The 22899-nt window shown below is 41.0% G+C and overlaps 1 protein-coding gene across 6 annotated transcripts in view; it reads right to left on the bottom strand.

The window, feature by feature from the left end:
* OSBPL1A (oxysterol binding protein like 1A) overlaps positions 1–22678 on the bottom strand; it is a 78535-nt gene extending 55857 nt beyond the window's left edge. The window contains exons 1-13 of one of the 6 annotated variants that reach the window (XM_080380581.1): positions 21994–22128; positions 21221–21400; positions 16525–16647; positions 11814–11899; positions 9614–9688; positions 8384–8495; positions 7188–7273; positions 3503–3647; positions 2689–2756; positions 2564–2608; positions 1474–1547; positions 1332–1395; positions 271–372 (exon numbers count right to left, since the gene is read on the bottom strand). In XM_080380581.1, the coding sequence (XP_080236707.1) occupies positions 271–372; positions 1332–1395; positions 1474–1547; positions 2564–2608; positions 2689–2756; positions 3503–3647; positions 7188–7273; positions 8384–8495; positions 9614–9688; positions 11814–11899; positions 16525–16645 (978 nt within the window). In that variant the 5' untranslated portion in view covers positions 16646–16647; positions 21221–21400; positions 21994–22128. Of the gene's footprint in view, positions 1–270; positions 373–1331; positions 1396–1473; positions 1548–2563; positions 2609–2688; positions 2757–3502; positions 3648–7187; positions 7274–8383; positions 8496–9613; positions 9689–11813; positions 11900–14004; positions 14306–16524; positions 16648–21220; positions 21459–21993 lie in introns of those variants that run through there. The other 5 variants (XM_080380582.1, XM_080380578.1, XM_080380579.1 and 2 more) reach the window with 5 other exon arrangements.
* Between the last annotated feature and the right edge of the window lie 221 nt (positions 22679–22899).

Genomic DNA, 22899 nt, shown 5'->3' with positions numbered 1-22899 from the left:
AAAGAAAAAGAGGTAGTTAGACTAAGAACATAATACAGGCACAGACCTGGAAAACAGGGTGGCAATAATTCTAAAAAACAGAATGACAATCTGTCCATTTTTGCTATTTAGTCTATAGTCATGCTACAAGATTCAGTATCTGCACTTATGTTACCAAGTCCTGGTGATCAAGATACTGAACCCACTGCTAATGCATTCACAGCAAGTAGTACGCAAATTATTCATTACGGAAATTAGATTTTAAAGTCTTTGATGGAGAGTCATTATTACCTCTCTAGTCTGAGAAGGAAGGCTATTTTTAGGAATCTTGAAACGATGAACAGTGTCATCAAAACATCTGACAGAAAAGAAGCAACTGTCTGTAGATTTTACCTAAAGCATTGTGGAGAAAACACAAAATTAGTATAATGAATTAGTAAGAAAAGAGAACACTTAGGAGTAACCAAGGAGGAGAATTACTTCCAAATCAGATGGTTTTGCTTCAGTTTTGACACAAAATAACTATTGTTTACAAAACCTGGTCAGAACAGTTTTGCAAAGTATGCTGTCTTGCACTTTACATCTTGAATGAGAATATAGAGGTTATGTCAAAATACTACATTTGCACCACTTGATTCAGACAAAAATCACAGCAATGGTGCAAGACCACCAATATTAAGGAATTTGTAGATACGGGAAAGTAAGAGTGACTTTTCATGTATTAAGCGTATATATAACTGTAGTTTAAAAGAACTTGTTGTGCCAATCCACTAGGACAGGTTTACTTCTAAAACAAAAAGTATTGAAATGATTCTAAATGCATTTTTCCTTACACACTTCGTCTTCCTTTGTATTATAAATGACACCTGGCCTGTTTTTCTTCTGTCCTCTGTTCACCCCTTCCAAAAGGAATACCCACAAGCATAATAGAATTTAAGAAAGTTTTCAAAAAATCACCTTCAGAATTGATCATCTCTGCAACTTGAGATCAGCTTAAGTTACACAATCAGTCACAAGTAGCCAACGACAGCTACGGGAGGAACTAGAGCTTTGCTATTCTGTATCACATGCCCCAAACAGTTGTTTTGCACAACTGAAGTGGCATGGTTTTAGGAAGCCTTATGTTTGTTTAAATCTTGAAGACTTTAGGAAGAAGTGAAGGAGCTTTATGGCCACTTTACATATAAGAATACTTTGCTTGAAAAGAACTAGCTTTTTTTTGCAACACCACAAGCTTTTTCCCTTTTTTATAAACTAGGGATGCCTACCAACCTAGCTGAAGTTTTCATTGCCTAGGTATGGACTACCATGATACAGAAAAGCCAGTAGACAGAAGTAATTTCACTTCCTACCGTGCAGACAGCTTGTGTCAGATGCTTGCATCCCTGACGATGATCATTATTCACTGCATCAGCTCTTTAAAAGAAAAAGAGATTTAATAAAGTGAAGACAGGAATTCAAAACGCTTTTCAGAAATTTAAACACAGAACTTACTGTCTCCGATACCAGGAAAGGACTCCATGTTCTAGAACTATCCAGTAGAGTTTCCAACCAAAAAATCGTGAGCTCTAAAAAACCCAGAAGAATTGTAAAAGGCCAGGTAAGGTTAACAGCTGAAGAGTTAGCTTGAAGGCTCTTACATAGAACTGGTAGTCATTAAGAACACATTTCAGGTTTTACATATCTTGGTGATCACAGCAACGTGAGAATACTTCACAGTTACAGTGCTATTCTCTTTTTTGGAAATATCTAAAGACAAAAGTGCTGTTGAGCCTGTTATTCAGTTAGAACTTAAATATTAAATATTAAAATGCTGATTTTTTTAATATTACAGGGGTTGTTGATCACCACAAAATTCTACATTGTAAAAGCAAATAAGAAACAAAACACACTGGGATATCCAAATACAATATTTTACCTTCCACAAGCTTTAGTATATAGTCCTGGTTTAAAAACAGTTTCTTGTATTACAATTTTGAGTGAATACCTAGGAAAATTTACACTGAAGAAAACTTCAAAGATTTCATTAAGGAAAATAAAAATTAAGTATTTATGTAGAAAATTGAGAAACCTTTTTGTTTAAGCAAGGAAAAAAATAACCACTTGAGTATCAGAGCAAAACAAACTTGAAACAACCATTTGATTGGCATCTTCCCTCAAAGTTTTAAAATTTCCAGAAGGTGGAGAACTTGTGGCAAAACATTAGCAATAGATTATGAAAGATATTATATTATTCATAGATTAAAGACATCTATTCGGGAAAGAAAAAGAAACAAACCAAAACCCATTTTGCCCATCACACAGACAAGGAATACAAACTAACCACAGTTAAGCTTTGCCACAGAAATTACCAAGAAATGGAGACTTTAGGGACTGAGGTTAAGGTCAGAGTGCCATGAATCTAGTAACTGCTCCACCCAGCCAGCCCATCTACAATTTATCCAATATACCAGACTAAAGTAATTTAACAAATGTATTATTGAAAAGTTCCATCATGCATCAGTTCTTACTGAAGTGCAGAAAAGCACATACTGACACACTTTGAGATTTTACAAGCTATTTTAGAACAGGAAATAAGACATACCTTCCATAGGAGACCTTCATATCGTCTCAGAGGTTTGTTGATAACCTGCATAGAAATTAAAGCTCATGTAGGAATAGCTCCAACTAGACAGCCTCGGAATTTGAAGTGGATATAAAAGCTCCTACCTTTCCGGTTTTACCTCCCAGTATCAGTTTCATTTCGGCACCTTGGGCTAGATCACAGGGTGTCTGATCTGTTTAGTAATCAAGATGGGGCATGAGAATTTGATGCAAACAAACCTAGATGTACTTAACTTAAAAACAATCTGACACTCTGTTTACCCATTAAAGTTTGGTCCCACAAGCATCTACATTTACTAGGAACTGGGGAATATAAACTCCTCAGAGGCAGAAGAATAGAAAGGCTCTGAACTTTAGTGCACTGAACTGTCCTTCAGAGTTCTACTTGCCACAGAGAGGCTTCTGCTTTTACTTAAGATTTTTATAGCTGAAGAGCTAAAAATGAACAGTTCAGAACACTCACAAATATCAAGACAGAGACATTTTTAATCAGATGACAAGTACACAGTTTGCATAACATCCGAGTAAAGTTCTCCTGGATTTGCTCCCATTAGAAGCCACCTTCTGAAGAGTCACTTTGTCTGGAGCACCTCTTCAAACTTACCACTCCTTGTTACCTGTGTTCAGTGTTTAGCATCAAGAAAACAAGTGTCAGATACATTTCATGGTTACGACATACAGCAGGTAAATTTTCTAGGAATGGGTAAGTTTGGAAAATAACAGCTATATGCTAAGTATTTTGCTACAGTTCTTAAGTCTCTTGCAATCTGGTCAGTGTTGGGCTTCTTTTATTTGTGATACAAAGCTTTTAAAGCACTGTAAGATTTTCCCTGAACGCTGAGTGATAAGTAACATAGCTTATAGATGCTGTTGAATTTGTCTCCTCTTAACACTTTATGTACTTTCATTTGGTACTTACCATTTTTGTTTCTTATTTTAGGATCTGCTCCATTTTTTAGAAGTTTCAATGCACAGTGCTTATGGGCACGATATGCTGCACAATGCAATGGTGTGTTCCCCATCTGATCTGTACAGTTGATATCAGGTGGTTTGGGTTTGTTCAACTGGGAAAAAAAAAAAGTTTTGCTTACTTATTATTTTTTCTCCCCAGGTGCCATGTTCATTCTTTTGAAAGTTAGCTTTTCCTAACTAGGATGCTTCAGTGCAGATCTGGCAACAAAGAGGGCATGTAGCAAGTATTATGAGAAGGGCAAGGACTACAGCAATTAAGCAAGATGTTTGGCTAGAGTAAGGAACTTCTCAGTTTTTTGTTTGCTATAATCCCTTCTGCTGCACAACATGAAACATTTATCCTGGTCAGCTGCACAGTGCCAGAGAGAGTTGCCCAGCAATATGAATGACTGAACTACAATGCTAGAATGATCCTGTATGATTCTACTGTCAAAATTTACTGTTTCCTCTAGAAGACTCCCAGGCACAGTCTAAAAGTCAGCACAGGCCAGTGCTAAATCCTGTGTTGTCACCCTGTTTCAGACAGTAAGAACTTCATACAGAAGGGTGGCAGGCTTGCCAGTCTCAGTGACAGAGCTATCATACACCATATGGAAGCTCCTAGTACAGGCAGTCTGTTACACAAACAGTTCCACTGCACTCTGAAGTCTAACTATTGCGGAAATTAAGGTTAGAGCAACTATGTAACAGAGGAAACCCAAGTTCTACCTGGACATAATATGAATGCTTTGAGAAGCTGTCCTCAAAGAGAAGGGTCATTAAGCATGACACTACCAAGTGCCCTAAAATACAACACTTCTACTCAGATATATGGCTACTGGATGTGTACAAGGGGGTTGGATGCTATGATCCTTAAAGGTCCCTTCCAATATAAACCATTCCAAGCCAAATGGGACTACCTTAATAGAAAGGCTATGCTACTGTTAAGCAGTGACAAGCAGTGCATGACAACTTTAGAGAAACTCGATTTAAGCCTTCTGCATTAGCTATATGCTATCTTAAGAGAAATTACTCATAACAACAGAACACCCATTGGAGCAATTCAACGTAGCATCAACAGTAACCACCTTAAAAGTGCTTCAGTACTAGTCAAATAAAGGATAAACTCCTGCAGCTGTTATTTACAGTTCAACTGAAAAGAACACAAGTCAAGAACAGACAGCTTGGGGGAGTATAATATCATTAATACTGAGGTCAAATACTTCCTGAGGATTCCTAGGTTTTAGCTCTTTCCAACCAGTTGTTTTACATCTGCCTTATCTCTGCCTCCTGACTTCTTGCCTGACCTTTTAAGCTGCACGCCTGTGCTTTCAGCAGCTTACACCATATTGTAAGTATTTTGAAGGAAGTTTTGTGCATTGACTCAGTGACATAAAAAGCTCTCCAGTCATTTCAGCAAACGTACAGTATGTTTTTGAGAACTCTTAGGAAGAACACACTAGTTTTGGTTCAAGTAGACTAAAAAGCTTGGGTTAAGGTTCAACTACTGAAGGTCTAGCTTTTAATAGCAAAACACAAAACACACTGGGATCTTATAAGAATCTTGACAGAAGAGACACACAAAAGCCAACGCTATCATTTGACTTAAAGAAACTTCAATAGAATGAGCAGCTGTAAAGTTAAAGTGCATGCTGGAAAAGAAGGGAAAAAAATTAGATCTGAAGCGCAATTAGAAAGCTTAGAGGAACTGCACTGTTAAATTATCTCTTCCATGTGTTACAATATGCAGTACAGTTTTTCGGTAAAAATAATCAAGATAAAGGAGAATTAACAATAAAAGCGTATCTTTCAAGTAAGTGGCACACTGTTCCAAAAGCAGGGCAGTAGAGACTGAATTCTGGTGTGTTAGGTCTCAATAAAAGCAGACGTAAGCAGCCAATGTTTCATGAGTATAACAGTCTGCTAATAAAAGATACACTAGGAGCAGAAAGGCCTGAAAATCAGTAGGTAAGTATGAGGAATTCTCAAGACAAAGGGCAGCTCAGAAGAGCTACACCAGCTCTCCACAGAGGTATTAACCTAAGAGTAGGAAAGTCAGGAAGGTTTACACCACAGAGCTGTAAGTGGAAAAAGTTCTTTGGACTTCCTCAAGAATCGGTGGAAGTATTAAAATTGTAATTCAACAGTCACAGGTCCAAGGACTCACTGAAGGATTCCAAGAAACACCTGTTATGACTTAAGAACTGCCTCAGGGTCAAGAATGTGATAAGTACTTTGAAAAGTTTTAGAGGTCAACATATATCTGTCCTCACAAATACAGATCTCAATGATACAAAATATTTTAAAAAATCACTTAGAAATTAAAACATTCACAGGAACAGTTACATGTGCATGCATGGTTACATGGTACATGAGAAAAAGCACAGTTCTTTAATGACAGACTTCTATGAGGAGTCACCTTTTTCTTATTTTTTCTGCATCAGTTTAATGCTTAGTCAGCAGGCATGCAACAGATGTTACAAGTTACTACAATCAAGAACAGATCCTTATGCCAATGTATTAATTGCAATTAATACAATCATACCAGTGAATTAACACACTATTATTCTACATCTTAAGTACTGTGTACAGCTCTGGTTCTCTCTCCATTTCAAAGAGGACAGTACAAAATGTACAAATAAGAATGACAAGGATGACCAAAGATTTAAAAATTTTCCATGCAAGGAGGAGTTAGAAAGACAAGGGTTCTTCAGACTAGGAGAGACAAATTTAGAGAATGGAAATAACAAATTTTGAATAAGTGTTCACTCTGTCTTCTAGACAGAAAAGAATTTCAAATTTCTCAAAATACAAATCTCTAATTTGTGAATTTTCCAGTAGAAGAAAGCAGAAGTATTCAGACTGATTTGATGTCTTAAAAGGTATTATTACAGGTGCTAACCAGGTAGAAAGTATTCCACACTGCATGTCTTACTTCCAAGGAAACTCTTCAGGACTCACAAAAGCCTGAGTTCAAGCATTGAGACCCTGCTTCAAAACCCATCTGGATATGGTCCTAGGTCACCTGCTCTAGCTGATTCTGCTCTGCAAACAGGAATTGGCACCCTCCAGCCTCAATTCTTCTTTGATTTGCTTCTCCAATAACCTTTCCACTCCACGGTATTGTTCAGTTTGAATTACTATGAGTGTGCACATGTGCACATAACAGTTTTCAATTCCTGCTCAGCCTGAAATTGTGTTACGCACTGAATTTGATGTCGTCCATTAAAATGGATGTTGACTGTCCATTAAAAACTACAGAGACTTCAGCTGCAATGGGTGCTAACAACAAAAGCTTACTTTCAAGATTTAAAATAGGCCATACTATGGTGGAAACCTAGGCACCCACGACATTAAAGTATCCACAAAAACATAACCAGCTTACACCAGTAGATCTAGAACTGCTATTTACAACTAAATGAAGAGTATTTAGAAACACGAGAGAAGCTAAAAAACACTGTTTTTCAGTCTCCAACAGGAAGGCTGGAAAACCCTTGAAGGTTTGGCACTTTACCAATATACCACAGTCCACAGCAGTAATGTTCTGAAGTCACAGCACTTTGGAATGCAAGGCCTAATGTCTTATGTTGTTACATTAGCATTATGGCTTGAACCACTTCACACAAAAGTATTACAAGTACTTGAATTCTTACCAAGGCAGTCAGCTTCCCCATTTCCCCCTCTCTTGCTGCTCCTAAGAGTTCTTCTTCCAGTTTCCTTTCTTGTGTCCTTTCCACTGCTATTTAAAAAAAAAAACCAAATTTAAGGTCAGTTTCAATGAAGTAGCACATAAAGTACAGCATTTAAGAAACTGTATCAAAACAAGCGTTTCCAGTATTATCTGAGATGGGTATAAATGAAATATTTATTCAGAAAAGTCTACGTCAGAGCAAAAATATGTTCAATACATGTAATATTTGACAAGATATGTAAAGGTGTATACACACGCACATATATATGTTATTATTTTTTTTAGACACAACCCAACCTCACTCCCTTTAAAAAGCAAAAATAGGGGAACTATGCAACATCCCATCAGATCTTCCCTGTGTTCTTTTCAGTTTCTCTTCTCTTCCTATCATCCTACAGAAATTTCATTCTTCTCTAACAATTCAGCAGATAAGCAACATAAAGGACTGTTATCTGTAACTTGCATGCAGAATCAGAAGAGAGTTCACTTTTCATATACACAGTCTGTGGTATTGGACACAGAGCTTCAGCAGTATTTAGGGGTATCACATAATAATACCAGGAAGCAACACAGTTCTTGAAATCTCCAAAAATCTAAGCAGTGGGCCTATGTAAGTATTTGGACACAATTTCACTCATTTTCAATACCTGTAAGGCAACAGAGCAAATGTGGGGAAGAGTTTTTACTTTTTTCTCCTTTTGACACAACCTGTAAGATTGCAATAGCAAGTCCTAAACTTGATCCAAAAATGGGCCACCTTTGCAAACTGTTCAGAATTTTGCTTTTTAATGATTTTGTTGACACAAAGTCACTTACTATTCTTGAGTTTTTTCTCTGCCAGTGAGCTAAGGCTTTGACTGCCATGTACCATTCAGAGCTGTACCAAGTATTACCCCCAAAAGGGCTGAAATTGTTACTTGAATAATGCTATTGGCATTCAGGATACTTAACTCTCCAAGTCACTTGCAGACATATTGTGAAAAAAAAAACTTCCAACTGTCAGTACTGCAGAAAGGAACAAAAACCTATGACTTTCTTCTTTCTAATAACCAAATTTAAAGCGAAAATTCAATTGAGCTTCAGTAACTTGCAGAAGAAAATCAGCTTTTAGAATATACAAGTTTTGAAACAAATGAGGTTATGACCTATTAAAGTTACCTTCCAACATATTCCTTATGTCTTTGTCATGAGTAACTTCTTTTGCAGTCTCTCCACTCCCATTAACAATAGAAGTATCAGCATTGTGCTGCAAGAGTAACATCACCACCTCCTGGAAAACAATTTGAAAAACACTGCTTATCTATGTCTGTTACAGCAAGGCCACAATCAGGCTTTCCAGCTACTGACATCCTGTAAAACGAGCTGTGTAACGGCTTCTCACCATGGCTGACTTACAAAAACAGGAAGGGATGTTTTAGAGATTGAAGAGTGGGACTAAGAGGATTGCAACCTTCTATCTCACATCAGTCAGGCTGAAAGAACTAACAAGAGATTAGTTACAGCTGAACAGGCCCACTCTGATTCAAAAGCTGGTGTACCTGGTGTGAATGCTGAATTTAACAGATAAAAATAGTACAGTTGGCTCTTTTGATTAGAGACTTTAAGTAATCACTCCTTCAGAAGGGTGAAGAGGTTATCCATAGAGGCAGTACTGGTTTGGGAATGATGGCGGCATGTGGGGGAAAAATCAAACTAGTCTTGCATTATAGGCCTATAAAAAGCTCTTTAGCTCTAGTTTTCTATAAAGAAACAGCACTTCCAGACATCAAATGGACCAGTGTGCCCTATTCTACAGTTTTTAGCCCTCCATGTAAATTTCTTTATGTAAATATGCAGTTAGTTAGGAGAAACAATCTCTACTCCTTTTCCTGTGTCAACCATACCAGGCACAAACACAAATTAATATGTTGTACTTTATAGCAGCTGATGAGAGATCCTCACCCTGGCTTCCACATGGTAATTAGCACCTGCAGCTAGAGGTAGCGTTATGCTTCAGCAGTTTCTCTGACACACAGCAGAAGCAGAACAGAAGCAACATCAGTTAGTTACAGAGCTGATAGCAGGTTTTTTTCCACTGTAGCACTCAACTGTGTATCTTTCTCTGCCAGCAAAATCTTTGCCAACAAAAAGCTAAAAAAATATGACAAAGAATACCAAGGAAAGCCATGGACCAGTATTCTCCCATCTTCAAGAAAAGATATTTGTACCGTGTTTTTGTTTTGGACAGTTATACTAGCTAGGCAATGGGCCTAGTCATTTGAACACGCTGTACCAAAACAGGTAAATAATCTTTAGACACTGTACAAACATGTTTTTGAAGTGATCTTATTGCTAGTACTTCTTTAATAATTCCAGAATTGAGGCTTACAAAAAGGCAACATATTTTACCTTACGTCCTGTGAAAGCTGCACGATGGAGTGGAGTGTCCCCCATGTCATTCAGCACATTCACAGCTGCACCAGCCTAAACAGCAAGACCAAAAGATACCAAATGTCCTTCCAACAAGAACTACACAGTTATTCCCTCTGACTGAGAGGAAGGGGAAGACAGGACAAATCATATCAGAACTGTAACACAGCCATCCTAGAAACAAAGATACATTACATATACAAGCTTCATAACCAACATTCTATAAACTGCTTCAAAAAGGAAAAGCCTCCTGCATTTTTTCCAGGTATCCCTCTCACTTTTAAGAATGTGGTATATGGAACATAAGATTAACACCCGGGGCGGGGGGGAGTGTTGGTTTGGTTTTCATTTATTGGGGGTGGCTGGGGAGTGGGGTTGTGTATTTGGGGGTGGGTGGGTTGTTGGTTGAGGGTAGGCATTGGGGAAAAAAAAACAACTTAATGAAAGAACTGCAGTAGTACTGTATAACAAGCATACATATATTATTACATATGTACACACAGTAGCACCAGCCTCCTGGTGCTCCTGATTTAGCAAGTGGTGTTGTTCTCTCTAGGCACCTATTGCTATTCCTTCACTTACAGTGAAAACTTCCATTTCAGCATTAAGATGGTACCATCTGAAACTTAACCTTTCTTCTCCTTTTTCTCTTCTGCAATCTTTGTCTTGAATCTCCTTTCCTCGTCTTATGCAATTTCTCCAACCTGTACCTTTTATCTGACAGGACGACTGATAGCTGCACTGCACAGACACTGTTCCAGGAAACCAATAAATCCTATCCTTCTCTCTTTCAAGATCTCTTCTACACTGCTTTACTTAACCTCTCAAAGGGTCAGAAAAAGGGCAGGACATATTTAACTATCACATATGTTTACATCACATAATTTAGCCAGGTCACTGCTGCCTGCCTAAAGTTAAATAATGAACCTGACCAGTTCCAGTGCTCTGTTTCGGATAATACCTCACTCACTCTTTGAGCACAAAAATCTAGGCACAAGTACACAGACACAACCTGTATATGCTGGGCTTCCAGAGGCACACAGCCTGCTTTATTATTCAACTTACTCTTCAAATAATACTCTATCATGAGCCAAAGTTACATACTCTTCCAACTCTGGAAGTGTTGATAAATGCATTAAGTGACAAAACTTTACCTTTTGCTTTAAGTAGCCCTCTTGGATTGAGAATAGCATTATCTACTGAGCAAGCATGTAGGCTAGAGAAGAACTTCTCAAAGAAACTCAGCGTTATTTCCTGCTTTAGAGTCATGATAATGGCTGGTGGCCTTTATTCTGAATGAAATTCAAGGTTAGATTAGCTACCTCTGTGTTCGAGGCTGTTTAGCATGTTCCTTCCATCTGCAGCAAAATCTTTCAAACACGAATAGGGTATAATACAGTTAGGGTTGAAGCTACTCAGAGCTGAGGGTAAAAAAAAATAAACTCAGAAACAACTGCAAATGCAGTGCAAACATGGCTATGAAAATACAAACAGGTCAGCTTTGACAACAGATGTTCACCGTTTCAAAGTTCATTATTTCAAATACATTAGAAAGAAATCATGAGTCAAACTATGTTAGCTCGTGCCTGGAAAGAAACACATACCGGTTACTTTGCACAGAATTCTGGACATACTTCTATGCACAACATAAAAGTAGATAATGCAGATCATTTTGCATTTGAAACACTGAACTGTCTTGTACAACTCAGTAAACGAAACTGCCTAAATTATATACTTTATGTACTACAGTAAGCAAGATCAGGCCCTTGAAGCATTTGCATTATTGACAAAAGCTAAGACTTTCATGAGCGCATACTTATACACATTTTTAATTCCTACGTTTGGGTGGTTACCTAGACAAACACACATACCCCATGAGAAAGTCAGATAAGTACTGATAATTGTAAACACTGTTCAGAGTAACAACTGTACACTACTGTACAGACTTCCAGTGTCACTATTTTGGGTCCTTGTAAACTAGGCTGACCTTAATACTGCAACTATTCCATTCCTTAGTTTTAACAATCAGTTATTTCCATGTTACATGCAGATAAACTGTAGGAGTGGCTCTGCCTCTCTACAAAGCCACCTTTCTTCTATCACAAAAACCTGAATAAATACTGTTTCTAGCATAACAAAGAATTTTCTGCCTTACACACACAGGCAAGTAGAAACATACCTTCAGCAAATCCTCTACCACAACAGCATGTCCAAAATAGCAAGCAAGATGAAGAGGTGTCCAACCCATATTAGATTTACTTCTACCTAAAAGACAAAATAAGTAAATTAAATTTTGTCACACAATACAAAAAAATCGTCGTGTACTTAGATGATCATTCTTCACAGTAACAGAGGAGGCAAGGAGGCTAGAAACATCAATACTATTCACGTCATCAAAATTACTAAATCAGGATGCAGTTTGAGAATGTTAAGATTCAAACCTACAAAATCTTCCTGAAAGGAGAAAGTCATGTAGTCTGATGGTAAATAAAACTTCTGTTTTAATGTAATACTTTGTTCAACAGTAGCAAGAAGCTTCAATTACTTTCATTAACTATGAAAACAGTACATGTAAGTACACATTTTTCTCTTGTTTAATCAAAAACCTGTTTGGTTTACCTGACTCTTTTCTACATACAAATGAGAGGTAGGACAACCCATCTTCCAAATAAAGAATTTTTTTTAAAAAAACAAAAACCTGGGTGGGACAACTTAATGTTAAGACATTTTTTGTTGTCTTGTGCTCATTTCATTTTCAATAAAGATAGCCTTTCTAAGCATCACGATTTTAAATCTTTGTGCACTGTAGAACTCATGTACCACCTACAGCTCTAAGCCTTTGCAGGAATGATAAGCGCAGGCACAGAAGTGACCATGCAAAGAAAACTATGATTTACGATTCAAAAAGCAATTAACATGCTCTGTAAGACTGGCTGTATGAATGAAATTCAAGAACTGTCCTACAATTGCTTCTTTAAAAGCAAGACGCTAAAGCATTAGAGATTACTAGATTAACAATGCACAATACATTCCAATTCTAATATTCAATTGTATTAATCTAAGTTGATGTGCTTTATTTTTCTAAGCAACAGACCTACAGCATTGTAAGCACCACCTAAAAGCTATCACTTTGTATTTGGAAGAAAAATGAAAACAAGGCATTTGAAATTGTTTTGAAATTACTGCCACAATTAAGTTTTCCCCTTTCATGTATCCCCAAGCATTGATACTTGGAACACGCACAATATAAGTTTGCCCTGAGGAGACAAGCCACTAGCATAAGGAAAGAGAACTGCTGAGAGTCTTGCAAGTTCATCACTCTTTCTGCTCTCATATTACAAATGAACATTAGAATGTGGTTCACAGCTGAAATATTTCTTATAATTGTTTCCAGCTAACATTTTTGCCCTTTATTTTTGTTACTTTTTTGTTACATTTTGCCTATTTCTTTTGTTACTTGATTCTCTTCCTTTTCAACATCTTCTGCTGTTCCAACCCCAGATCTAATGTTTTTCCCTCATCCCAGTCTGGCCTACAACAGAGTTCCCGCCCTATGCAACTGATGGGTTAAAGTACCTGAGAAGATAAATATTTTGTGGATCACCAACTCTGGGGCTGCTTATGCTGGATAACATACCAAATGGACATCATTCAACCTTCAGTCTAGTAGGGAAGAAGGTTCTTTCGAAGAACACAGGATAGGTCCAAGTTTCACTGGATTCATACAATTAGCCCAAGACATCATGAGTTACAGCACTGACAAGACAATACTGCTGCCAAGGAATTCAGTCACAGAAAAAAATCAGGATCCCATCCAGATTTTTAGTTCTTAGTGGATAAAGTGCCAAAGGCCCTTGTTGTGCATGCACTCCGAATGTTTGCATTTCTGATGTTAGCTGACCAGTTACTTCTCGAGCTCTTGAGGTGTTTGTTACTTCTCTTCAAGTAACCACAAGTGTTTGCACTTTTTTATTATTATTTTAAACCAGGACATCATTACACAGAGGAGAATGCAAGGACAAGAATGTAGAACACACACACAAAAATTTCCCCTACCCCTCCAAACCAGTTCTTTGCTTTGATGCCAGTTAACTTCAAGTCTCAAGCATTACTGTTTTTTTTCAGAGAACAGAGACAAGCTAGGCAGTTATTTCCTGGTTGTGTTCTACTAGGCTACTGTGCAGTCATTCAAATGGATATTTTGCCATAACACTATTGACCATTGACCTTATTTTACAGTTTTCTCACTTTGCAGAGTCCTAGATATTCTATTTTCTGGTATTTAAGGAGAATGAGACAACGTAAACAGCCTTAGAAAACATAATTGTTTTGGATGAAACCTGGGTTTAGTGCTGTTTTAATGTGAATACCTTCTTTTGAAATCATTGAACTGAGAAAACTGGAAATGGAAGTTCACTTCACGTGGCTGGATTCTCATCAAGCAAGTCTTGCTTATCTGCAGCTAGAATCCAGTCACAACAGTGCAAGTACAGGAAGCTTGGATTTATTTTCTCCTCCTTTGCTTTGGCTGAAATCTAGATGTTTGGGATCACTGTTGTCAGACTTCATACTTGTAAACCTAGAGCACAGTCTCAGATATAAGCTCACCCATGGAAAGACAAGATAGGTTTCACAAGATGTTGAAGGTAGGCTTTGACACCCAGGCACATCAATGTGTCAGACTTACACACTCCCAAGGCACACTCTGGGGGAAGTTTACACTACCTCCAGTACAGCCTCCCACCTGCTTCAAAAGTACTTTATTCCAAGCCAAGTGTCACTGCCACATCAGATGCAAGTCCTGAAGGAACTGCTGCAGCATTGAAGACATTCCCCATACCCTAACTTTCTAGGGACATCTACTTATCCAGAAGGTAATGACAGAAGGACAAGAGGCTGTAAGGAAGAGAAGAAAGATTGAGGGTTGCAAAAAGTTGCAGTCTACAGCCTGTATTTTAGTTAATCATCATGTGGTTATGCAATTACTACCTGGTAGTGCCTAACAGATCAGGATTTGTAGCAAGACGTAGTGCTTTTACTAGTGAGGAGGCAGAATGGCAGGGGTAGTTACACTGCAGATTGAGGCCGTTTGGCTTGAAATTGTCTTAAGTCTATTTCCAATTGAGTACTCTACAGGAGCAGAGTGATTGAAACAGTCTCTGAAGAGTGACTGTGGAAGAATAGAGTTTTAACTCTGAAGTTTCATACAACCACAACAGTTCCCCAGAGAACACTTCAGCTACGCTTTGCATCCTCTAACATTTAGAGGAATCAGAACTTGGAATTTATACATAGTGAAGTCTCCGCTGTTCATATTCACAATTATTTTGTTTAACCTGAACTACCACCAGCACATTCCCTCTAGCTTCCTACACCTCCCATTAGCAAGCATGTATTAGCTGCCTGGCCATGTACTGCTAAACTGGAAGAACAGCTAAGCACCATGTTTCCTTTAGTCAGCTAAGTCTCTACTATGCTGCAGACTTTCACAATACTAAGACTTGAGTTTGAGCATAAATGCTGAGCAGAGACCAGTTTGCTTGACATAATACAGGACTGCAGATTATGCTTTCTTCGCTTCATTTTATGTTTAAGAACACATATGAGAAGCTCTGAAATCTCTTCTAAGCACAAGACATTTCAGCAACTTGTTTGTGGGTGTTGCATATATCTTTAGGTGCTTTCATTCCAATTGTTTGGGTACTACATATGCTGTCATGAAAATTTGCAAAGAATATACTTGTGAGGGTGGAGGACTTCAGCACCATCAAGCTCTGTCTAGTTCCCTTTTAAATTGTGAACTAGTGCAGTAAAGACGAAGTGGCAAGGGTTTGGGATTTACGACTTGTTTTGCTGAGGTGAGTACATTAACTATTGGGAAAACACAGACATGGCTGAGTAAAACAAAAGGATGAGTAAACTGATGATTAAGAACAAGACTTGGGGAAGGGATAGAGCTTGTTTAAAGAGCAGTGAAGCCTGTTATCTAGGGCAAGGTGTTCCTTCTGTCATGGCTGAGAAGAAGCCTAGTTGCTCTCTCCCTTCTCCTTTTTGCAGTGCTACTTAACAGTTAAATGCTGAACAAAAATACCGACCTGTACAGAAAGACTGGGATGCACATCCACTTTTTTTGAAGCAACCAGAAACACACTCATGTAAATAAAGAGAAATATAAAGCTACTAAAAGAATAAAGAAATAGTGCAGTCTGCAATTGCTAGCAAGCTTGCAAACGCAGCCCCAGTTTGAAGTTTTAATGCTCAACAAGTTGCTTAGCTATAAATACTGTAGCTATGCACATGCAAAACTTCAGTGTTGGCCAAATACTTACATAACTAGCAGTTTTACTTTCTTTTCCCAGGTAACCTAGTATACTGCTAATGGTAAAAAGTATATATTTGTCTCAACCATTCCTGCAAATGGCAAGAGATGTAGCTGCTCCTACTACATGATAATGAAACATGGCCTAAAAAAAATAAAATAAAAATCACAGCTAGCAGAGCACAAATAAATGACCTAATCTTCTCTGCAGCCCTGATGGAAGCTCTTTACCTCCCCTGAACCATACCCTCGCATTTGTTTAGTATTACAAGCTCTGAAATTGGCATAAGCATGAATACAAGCAAAAAGAGGTACTGATTCTTTGTCTTTCTGACACTTCGGGCCTCTGTGAATTACTCTGAGGTCTTCTGTACATTACAATTATCTGTACTCCACTTTTATGAACTCTCCCCTATGCAAGTATGGCCTTTATTCACAGGGTAAAAGCAGCTAAGTGTTTTTTATTACTCTATTGAGCACTCCAAAGAAAGCAAGATTATACTATCAGTAACAGTTTCACTGCATGTGGCTTTAACAGTGAAATTACGAACATTTGAGAAGGGATACTAACCTTTACAGTTGATATCAAAGTTTATTTCTCCTTTGTCCATGGTATCCAACAGCTGTTTAACTTCTTCAGCATTTCCATTTCTAGCATCATGGAGAAGCTGCTGTTCTGCTTCAGTACTCATCTCTAATAAAGATACGAAAGAACCAATTCTGCAATCTCTTATGCTGCTATAAATTACGGCTTAACATTACGTCACTTTTATCCGTTGTTTAATACTAACACTGGCATGAGAAAGCTAATTATTTCCTCTGTGGAACACAAGTAATGTGCAAGCTCTTTTCAACAATCCAGCACTCCATCATGCCGCTAAGAGGCATTAAAATTCCTTATACAAAGCAGTTAAATAACAAAATATCCATGCTTTCTTGTTTCTCAGTTTTCTAGGTTCTAAATGTGGCTTGGGAAGTTTGGAATGTATGCCACAAATGAGGCAAGCTTTCCTACAAGCATAACTAGTAAGCACCTACTTTTTCCTCATCAGGTTTCTACCTTTACCCCTAAAGGTTAGGTTTCCAGAGGCAAGGAGTTAAAAAAATAGTAATTATGCATGCCTATTAGCCCAGGTATTTCTTCAGAATTAATTGAGACTTATTTTGGCTGCCAGCCCCAGGGAACAGAATCTGTTTTCACATGGATGAATTTGCATGGAGGTCCCAGATACCCATCAGTGACTGGTACTATCAGTGCTGAACTCAGATACCTGTTCCCCTGCTCCTGCCTTGACTTAAAGGGGAGTCAAGACAAACAACTTTGTAGATTTGACCTTATCTTTAAGAAACACAATAGTATAATATAAAGAAGTAACAACTGTAAAACATCACTAGCTAATGCTCATCTTACCATTGCTCTTGAACTAAAAAAAAAAAAAATAAATATCAGTATTTACATCTGTCAAGAAGGGAGAAAACAAATCCTGTTACCATAGCTATTTTTACAGCTCTTTATTGGACAGGGAGCCTTAGATCTTTAGGCAAGTGACACTGCTACTTACCATGCCTCTTGCAGAATACAATTATTAGGTGATATCTTAACCAATCTTTTTCCACACTGACAGAATCACAATCTGAAGTTGTTTTGCTGCTTTTTAAATGTTATTACAACAACTAGATCCAGACGCAACACAGCTCACCACAGGCAAAAAAAATAATTTAATGTCCTATTTAAATACACTGCTTCTTGACACCTCTTAAAAGCAGCCTCAAAAGATTGTGCTGCAATACACAATTTATTGCTGCGAAAAGCAACAGTAAAAGAAGAGGTTGTCCAAATTTAGTGTCTCCAGTTTAGCGTCTTCCCATGACACACTAGGTCTACCAGATCATGCAGAATCTAGACTACTAGTCAGATTGTTGCAGAGATCATTACTGGCCTCCCATAGTTAGCTCTCCTATACCAGCAGAAGTTTGATTGGTCTCACAAACTGTTTACACCCTGCTGCATTGGTCAGGCAGCTTGACCACACCACACACACTCATAGCTGAAACATGCAGGGAGCCCTTTGATTACTGCAAGATGAAAAGCCACTCAGCAAGAAAAGAGACAGTGAGAACACTGGGTAAGCAACAAAAAGCCTGTAACAGTGACAGATCTTGTAACATTCAAGACAGAGACAGAATCTAGAACAGGACAGACTGCCAAAGAGCTAACAATAGAAAAGAGTTTTCCCCTAGCTTTCGCTCAATCAGCAAAGGGAAAGAGCAAATCTGTTTTCCAAGAATTTGACAGGGAGACTAAGCAAGCCCTTTCTATCATGTTTCAGAAGAATAGACTGGATCAGTCACTTGCAATCTATCACAGACATGGGATACAAATGCCTTCTCCAGCAGTGGTTATAGACAATACTCCTGCTTGTGCCAACTTTTCAGTTCTACTACCAAAAAATCCCCCGAACAACAAACCACCAGTACTAGTCTTCCTTCTAGTAATCCTTCAAGCCCTGAAGCTACCTTCTACTTTAACAGGAGTCTATCCACTTGTCCAAGGCAACACAGCACAGTTTGTTGTTACTGGGGCAGACCAAAATCACGTATGTTAATATATTATCAGTCTGTAATACTTTCTCTGAGGCTGAGTGATATTGTTTCAGGGGCAGACAGAGAATGCAAGCACTGAGAATCATACAGCTAAGAGGATAGTTAGAGCTCATTTTGCTGGTCTGCCCATCAGCAATGGGGGTGGGGTGTGTATGGGAGCAAAACTCATCTTTTGTTTTCACCCCCTCCCACACACTATTTCTTTAGCAATCTCTCAAATGTCTCAGATGAAGCATGCTCCTATCATTACCCTGTATCATTTGTCAACATCCCACATACACAGCAGGTATGAATAGCAATGCACTTTCAACATATTAAGAACCTGCAGTTTCCATCTGATATTGATGAGAAGGAAAAAAAGGCTGCTTGGGAAGGGAACCAAGAAGCTGATCCAAATGCACAACTCTTGTATGCAGCAAGCACAGCTACACACATAAGCAGAATCTTAAATAGCTTAAAATACACAGAAAGCTGAATCACTGTGTAAAACTATTTGCATGTTTTTTCTCCCCCCAAATAGCCATCAGGTTAAAAACACCAATTTGTTTACACTCTTACAACAAATATTAGCAGTAGAGTGATATGCATAGTAACATGGCTAAGGAAGGTCTGTCCGCCTCACTGGTTTAGTCTCAAAGACTTTGCTGTTTAGGCCAAGCTTCCCATTTCAAATACACTTTGTAAGCTTGAAGCATGCAATGATGCGGAAGAATGGCTGGCTATTACTCAGTTAGAAGGATCACTCACATGAAAACGTTCCTACAATCCATGCTGGAAAGTGAAACTGCATGCAGTAACTCATCAGACAAGTGATATAGAACCTGAAGTTTTCGCTAACAAGCTAAATAGAGTGTCTAAATGAAGCTGGCAGCAAAAGGGCTCTTAACAGGACTTAGCATAATCTTGAAAATACAGTTTCAAGCAACAGGATTTGCTCTATAATGGAGTTGAGCAACCATCAGCAGAAGTCTGAGTGGCAAGTTTAGAGTATGGAAAGAAAATGACACACAGGCATTCAAAAGCTATGTGCTTACAACTCAACTCTACTTCCCACACCCGTATTCCCCTGCAGGCAAGTTTATTTAATCACATGACGCACCACCAAAAGAGCTCCAAAATCCTCACCCACTAGTTTTGAGGTAGCAAGCCAGACCATCAGCACTGAGGGAGAAACTTAATAGTTTAGTTTGGATTTATTAGGCATAAGATACTAATAGCAGGTTAATCTATATGAATTGCGCTGCCCATATGCAAAAGCTACTAGTCACTTAAGAGAGCTGACATGTTCAGTCAGTGGTGTTGCCGCCATTACCTTACTCCTTTAATCAGCTAATATAAGTTAAACTGCCTTTCACAGGCCATCTTTACGCCTTCTGGTATTGAAAAGCTTGTATGGTAGTCTCTACGGTCACTGATATACCATGAGAAAACACCACAAAACCAGTATTTAGTGTCTCCTATACAGCTGAGATGTGACTGCAAGGCACTTCCACTGAACTCATTAGGACTACTGGAGCAGTACTTGGCTACTAATTGAATCTTATCCTTTAAGAAGGTATAAAAAATAGCATTGGCATGCTCTGCTTTTATCTTCTTCTATGAGATCTATGCCAGAGTGATCTCATGCTATTACAGCATTTGCCTGCACACAGAGGTTGTTTCCAACACAGAGCAGAGCTCTCAGGTTAGTAATCTGCCTGCATGCCTGCTGAAGGGAGTTTTGCAGAATGCTTAATCACAGAAGGCCACCTAACAACTGATCTACAAACTACCAACCTTACTCAACCACTAGGAGAGAGTCCAAGCCAAAAAAGGTGCTTTTCTTTCAAAGCAGTTTACAAAGACCTAAAGCACCATCCCCCACCACAGGGCAGCACAATTGATAAGACCCACTTGCTTTTGCTTTGGGTTCTTCTGCTGAGGCCTCCTGCCATGTACACATCCCAGAATAACAAGAATACACACTAAGCAGAAGGTGGCTAGTTTTCACTCTGCCGCAGCTTGACAAGTGGCAATGCCAGTATTTGATGTTAAGGTTCTGAGTCAGCAGCCACTGGTTGCATAGGAAGCTTTCTATTTGTGACAAATAGTAAGACTGGTAAAAAGCACAGCACTGGCTAGTATTTCAAGAGATCTCCTTCCAGCAATGAAGACTAGATTCCTGTAGAAAAGGGTGATACTCACTCAGGAAGGCTTCTTACACGTCCCAGCACGCACACGCTATGATGTGATGCTTTTAAAGGAGGAGGACAAAATGCACTAAAACCACACAAACAGACAGAACCTGTCTACAAACCCACACAACACACTGCACTGACAGGAGCTGTTCCAAGAAGAAAGAGTTGCAGTACTAGAAGCATGAGTGATGTTATCTAAAAGCAGTTATTTCAAACTTCCAAGTAAAGGATTCTAGAAGTTGAACATGCTTCTGTAACAGTCTCATGGTACCTCATGTGCAAGAACCACCTTGTCTAAAAATCAAGTTACTGCCTGCTCAGTAGCAATTAACACAGATGCAACAACACAGTATCAATTCAATACCATTGCCAAGGCAATAGGTAAACTAATCCTCATTCTTAGGCATCTCCTGGCTGTTTGCTGCACATAGTTTCTAGTTCTGTTACATCAAAGACTTTCAGCCCAAGAGCTCTGAATAAGCTTACCACAGCTAGTGTGAGGTCCCACCGGATCAGCAGGCAAGCACAGTGCCAAGCACCGAAGAACTTCAGCAGAGCCGCTGGAGTTCTCCACGCGCTGGAATCGGGCAGTTCGTTTCCGTACCGGTAATTAAAACACTTTTTTGAGGCGACAGGCCCGCGTGTCACGGCAACGGCACTTCTTGCCTACGGGAAAGGTGCGCTCAGACCGCCGCACCGGCCCCCGGCCGCAGCTACGGGGCTGCTGCAGGGAGAGGGAGGAAGAGGAGGAGGGGGGGGGGGGGGGGGGAAGGCCCACCCGCGCCCCACAGCGGGCCCCCACACCGCTTCCCAAGGGCCAGGGCTCCCCCGCGCCCGGCTACCGAGGCTGCCTCCGCTTCGGCTCCTCAGCCCCGGCCTCCAGGCCGCTCCCCCACACGGCTGGCCGCCTCACGCTGACAGGCTCCGAGCGGGAGAGGCAGCGACAGCCGCACCACACCCCCGGACACGCTCCCGGCAGCTCCGGGGCCGAGACGACGCCTGAGGCTGCCAGCGAACCGGGGTCCCGCGGGGCGGGCGGCCCGGTGGGAGCACGCACCCCCCTCACGCACCGCCGGCCCCGCAGGCCTCTCCGTCCCGGCCCGGCCGCCCTGCCGCGCCCCTCGCAGCCAGCTCCGGCTGAACTTGGCGCCCTCTCCCGCCCCGCAGCGCCGGCCCGGGAGCAGCCCGGGGAGATGGGGCAGCCAAAGGCGTAACACGGGCAGCAACAAAACAAACGCCGCGGCGGGAGGACGCGTCACCTGCCGTTCCCCAGTCCCTGCTGCGCGCCGCGGAAGAGTAATGCGGGATGGGCTGACCCGCCGCCAGCCCCGCCGCGCCGCGCCTCACCGCTCCTGCCGCCGCCCGCCCCGCTGTGCCGTACGCACCGGCCCCGCACGTGACCGCCGGCGGCGCCCCGGCAGCGCGGGCCGCTCCCCCCCGCCGCGCGGGGCGGGCGGAGCTCCGCCCCCCTCGCCACGGCCCCGCCCCCCGCCTCGACCACCCCGGCAGGGCCGGACGGCGGGGCCGTTCGCTGTGCGCGGGGCAGGTCCCGGGGGTTCGGGGGTCCCCGGAGCTGCCGCGGGTCTTGCGCCCGCCCCTTCTCTGAGAGGAGCGAGCCCACACCGGGTGCCGGCGGCCGCTCTTCCCAGGGAGGGACAGCGATGCCTGCGAGCCCGGGGCTGCCTGGCCGGCCGCTCTGCGCTCGCTTGGGTTCGCCTGGTGGGTCGCGGCGCCGGCTCCCCCCGCCCTCAAGGCGCCCCGGCCTGCGCCGCTGCGGAGGGGAGCCGCGGGGCGGAACGGAGAGGCGGCGGGGGCGCGGGCCGGCCGCCACGGGGGCGTAGCGGCCTCGGGAGAGGGCTGTGAGGGTGCGGGGATGGAGTGTCCCCAGAGGGGACAAAGGGCCTTCCCGGGAATCCCTTCAAGTCTCATACACAAACGTGATGCGAGTAAAAGGGAATTGTGAATACGTTACCCTCCTGGCCAAGAGTAACCTAAAAAGTGAGAGGAACTGGGTACTGCTGAGAACAAAAAGCAAAGTATTCCCTTCCTTCAAGGCCCTTTGGCCCACCACTCCTTCCCAGCTGTTTGCCCTGCCCTTATTCTCTGCTACACGTTTGCTTGGAGCCAATAGCCAGCACCTTGTTTGTCTGCCTTTAGCATCTGAG

The sequence above is a fragment of the Falco punctatus genome (assembly GCF_963210335.1).
Source record: "Falco punctatus genome assembly, chromosome: 3".
Taxonomy (NCBI): Eukaryota; Metazoa; Chordata; class Aves; order Falconiformes; family Falconidae; genus Falco; species Falco punctatus.
The sequence above is the reverse complement of the archived record's forward strand: the minus strand, read 5'-3'. Positions and strand labels throughout refer to the sequence as shown.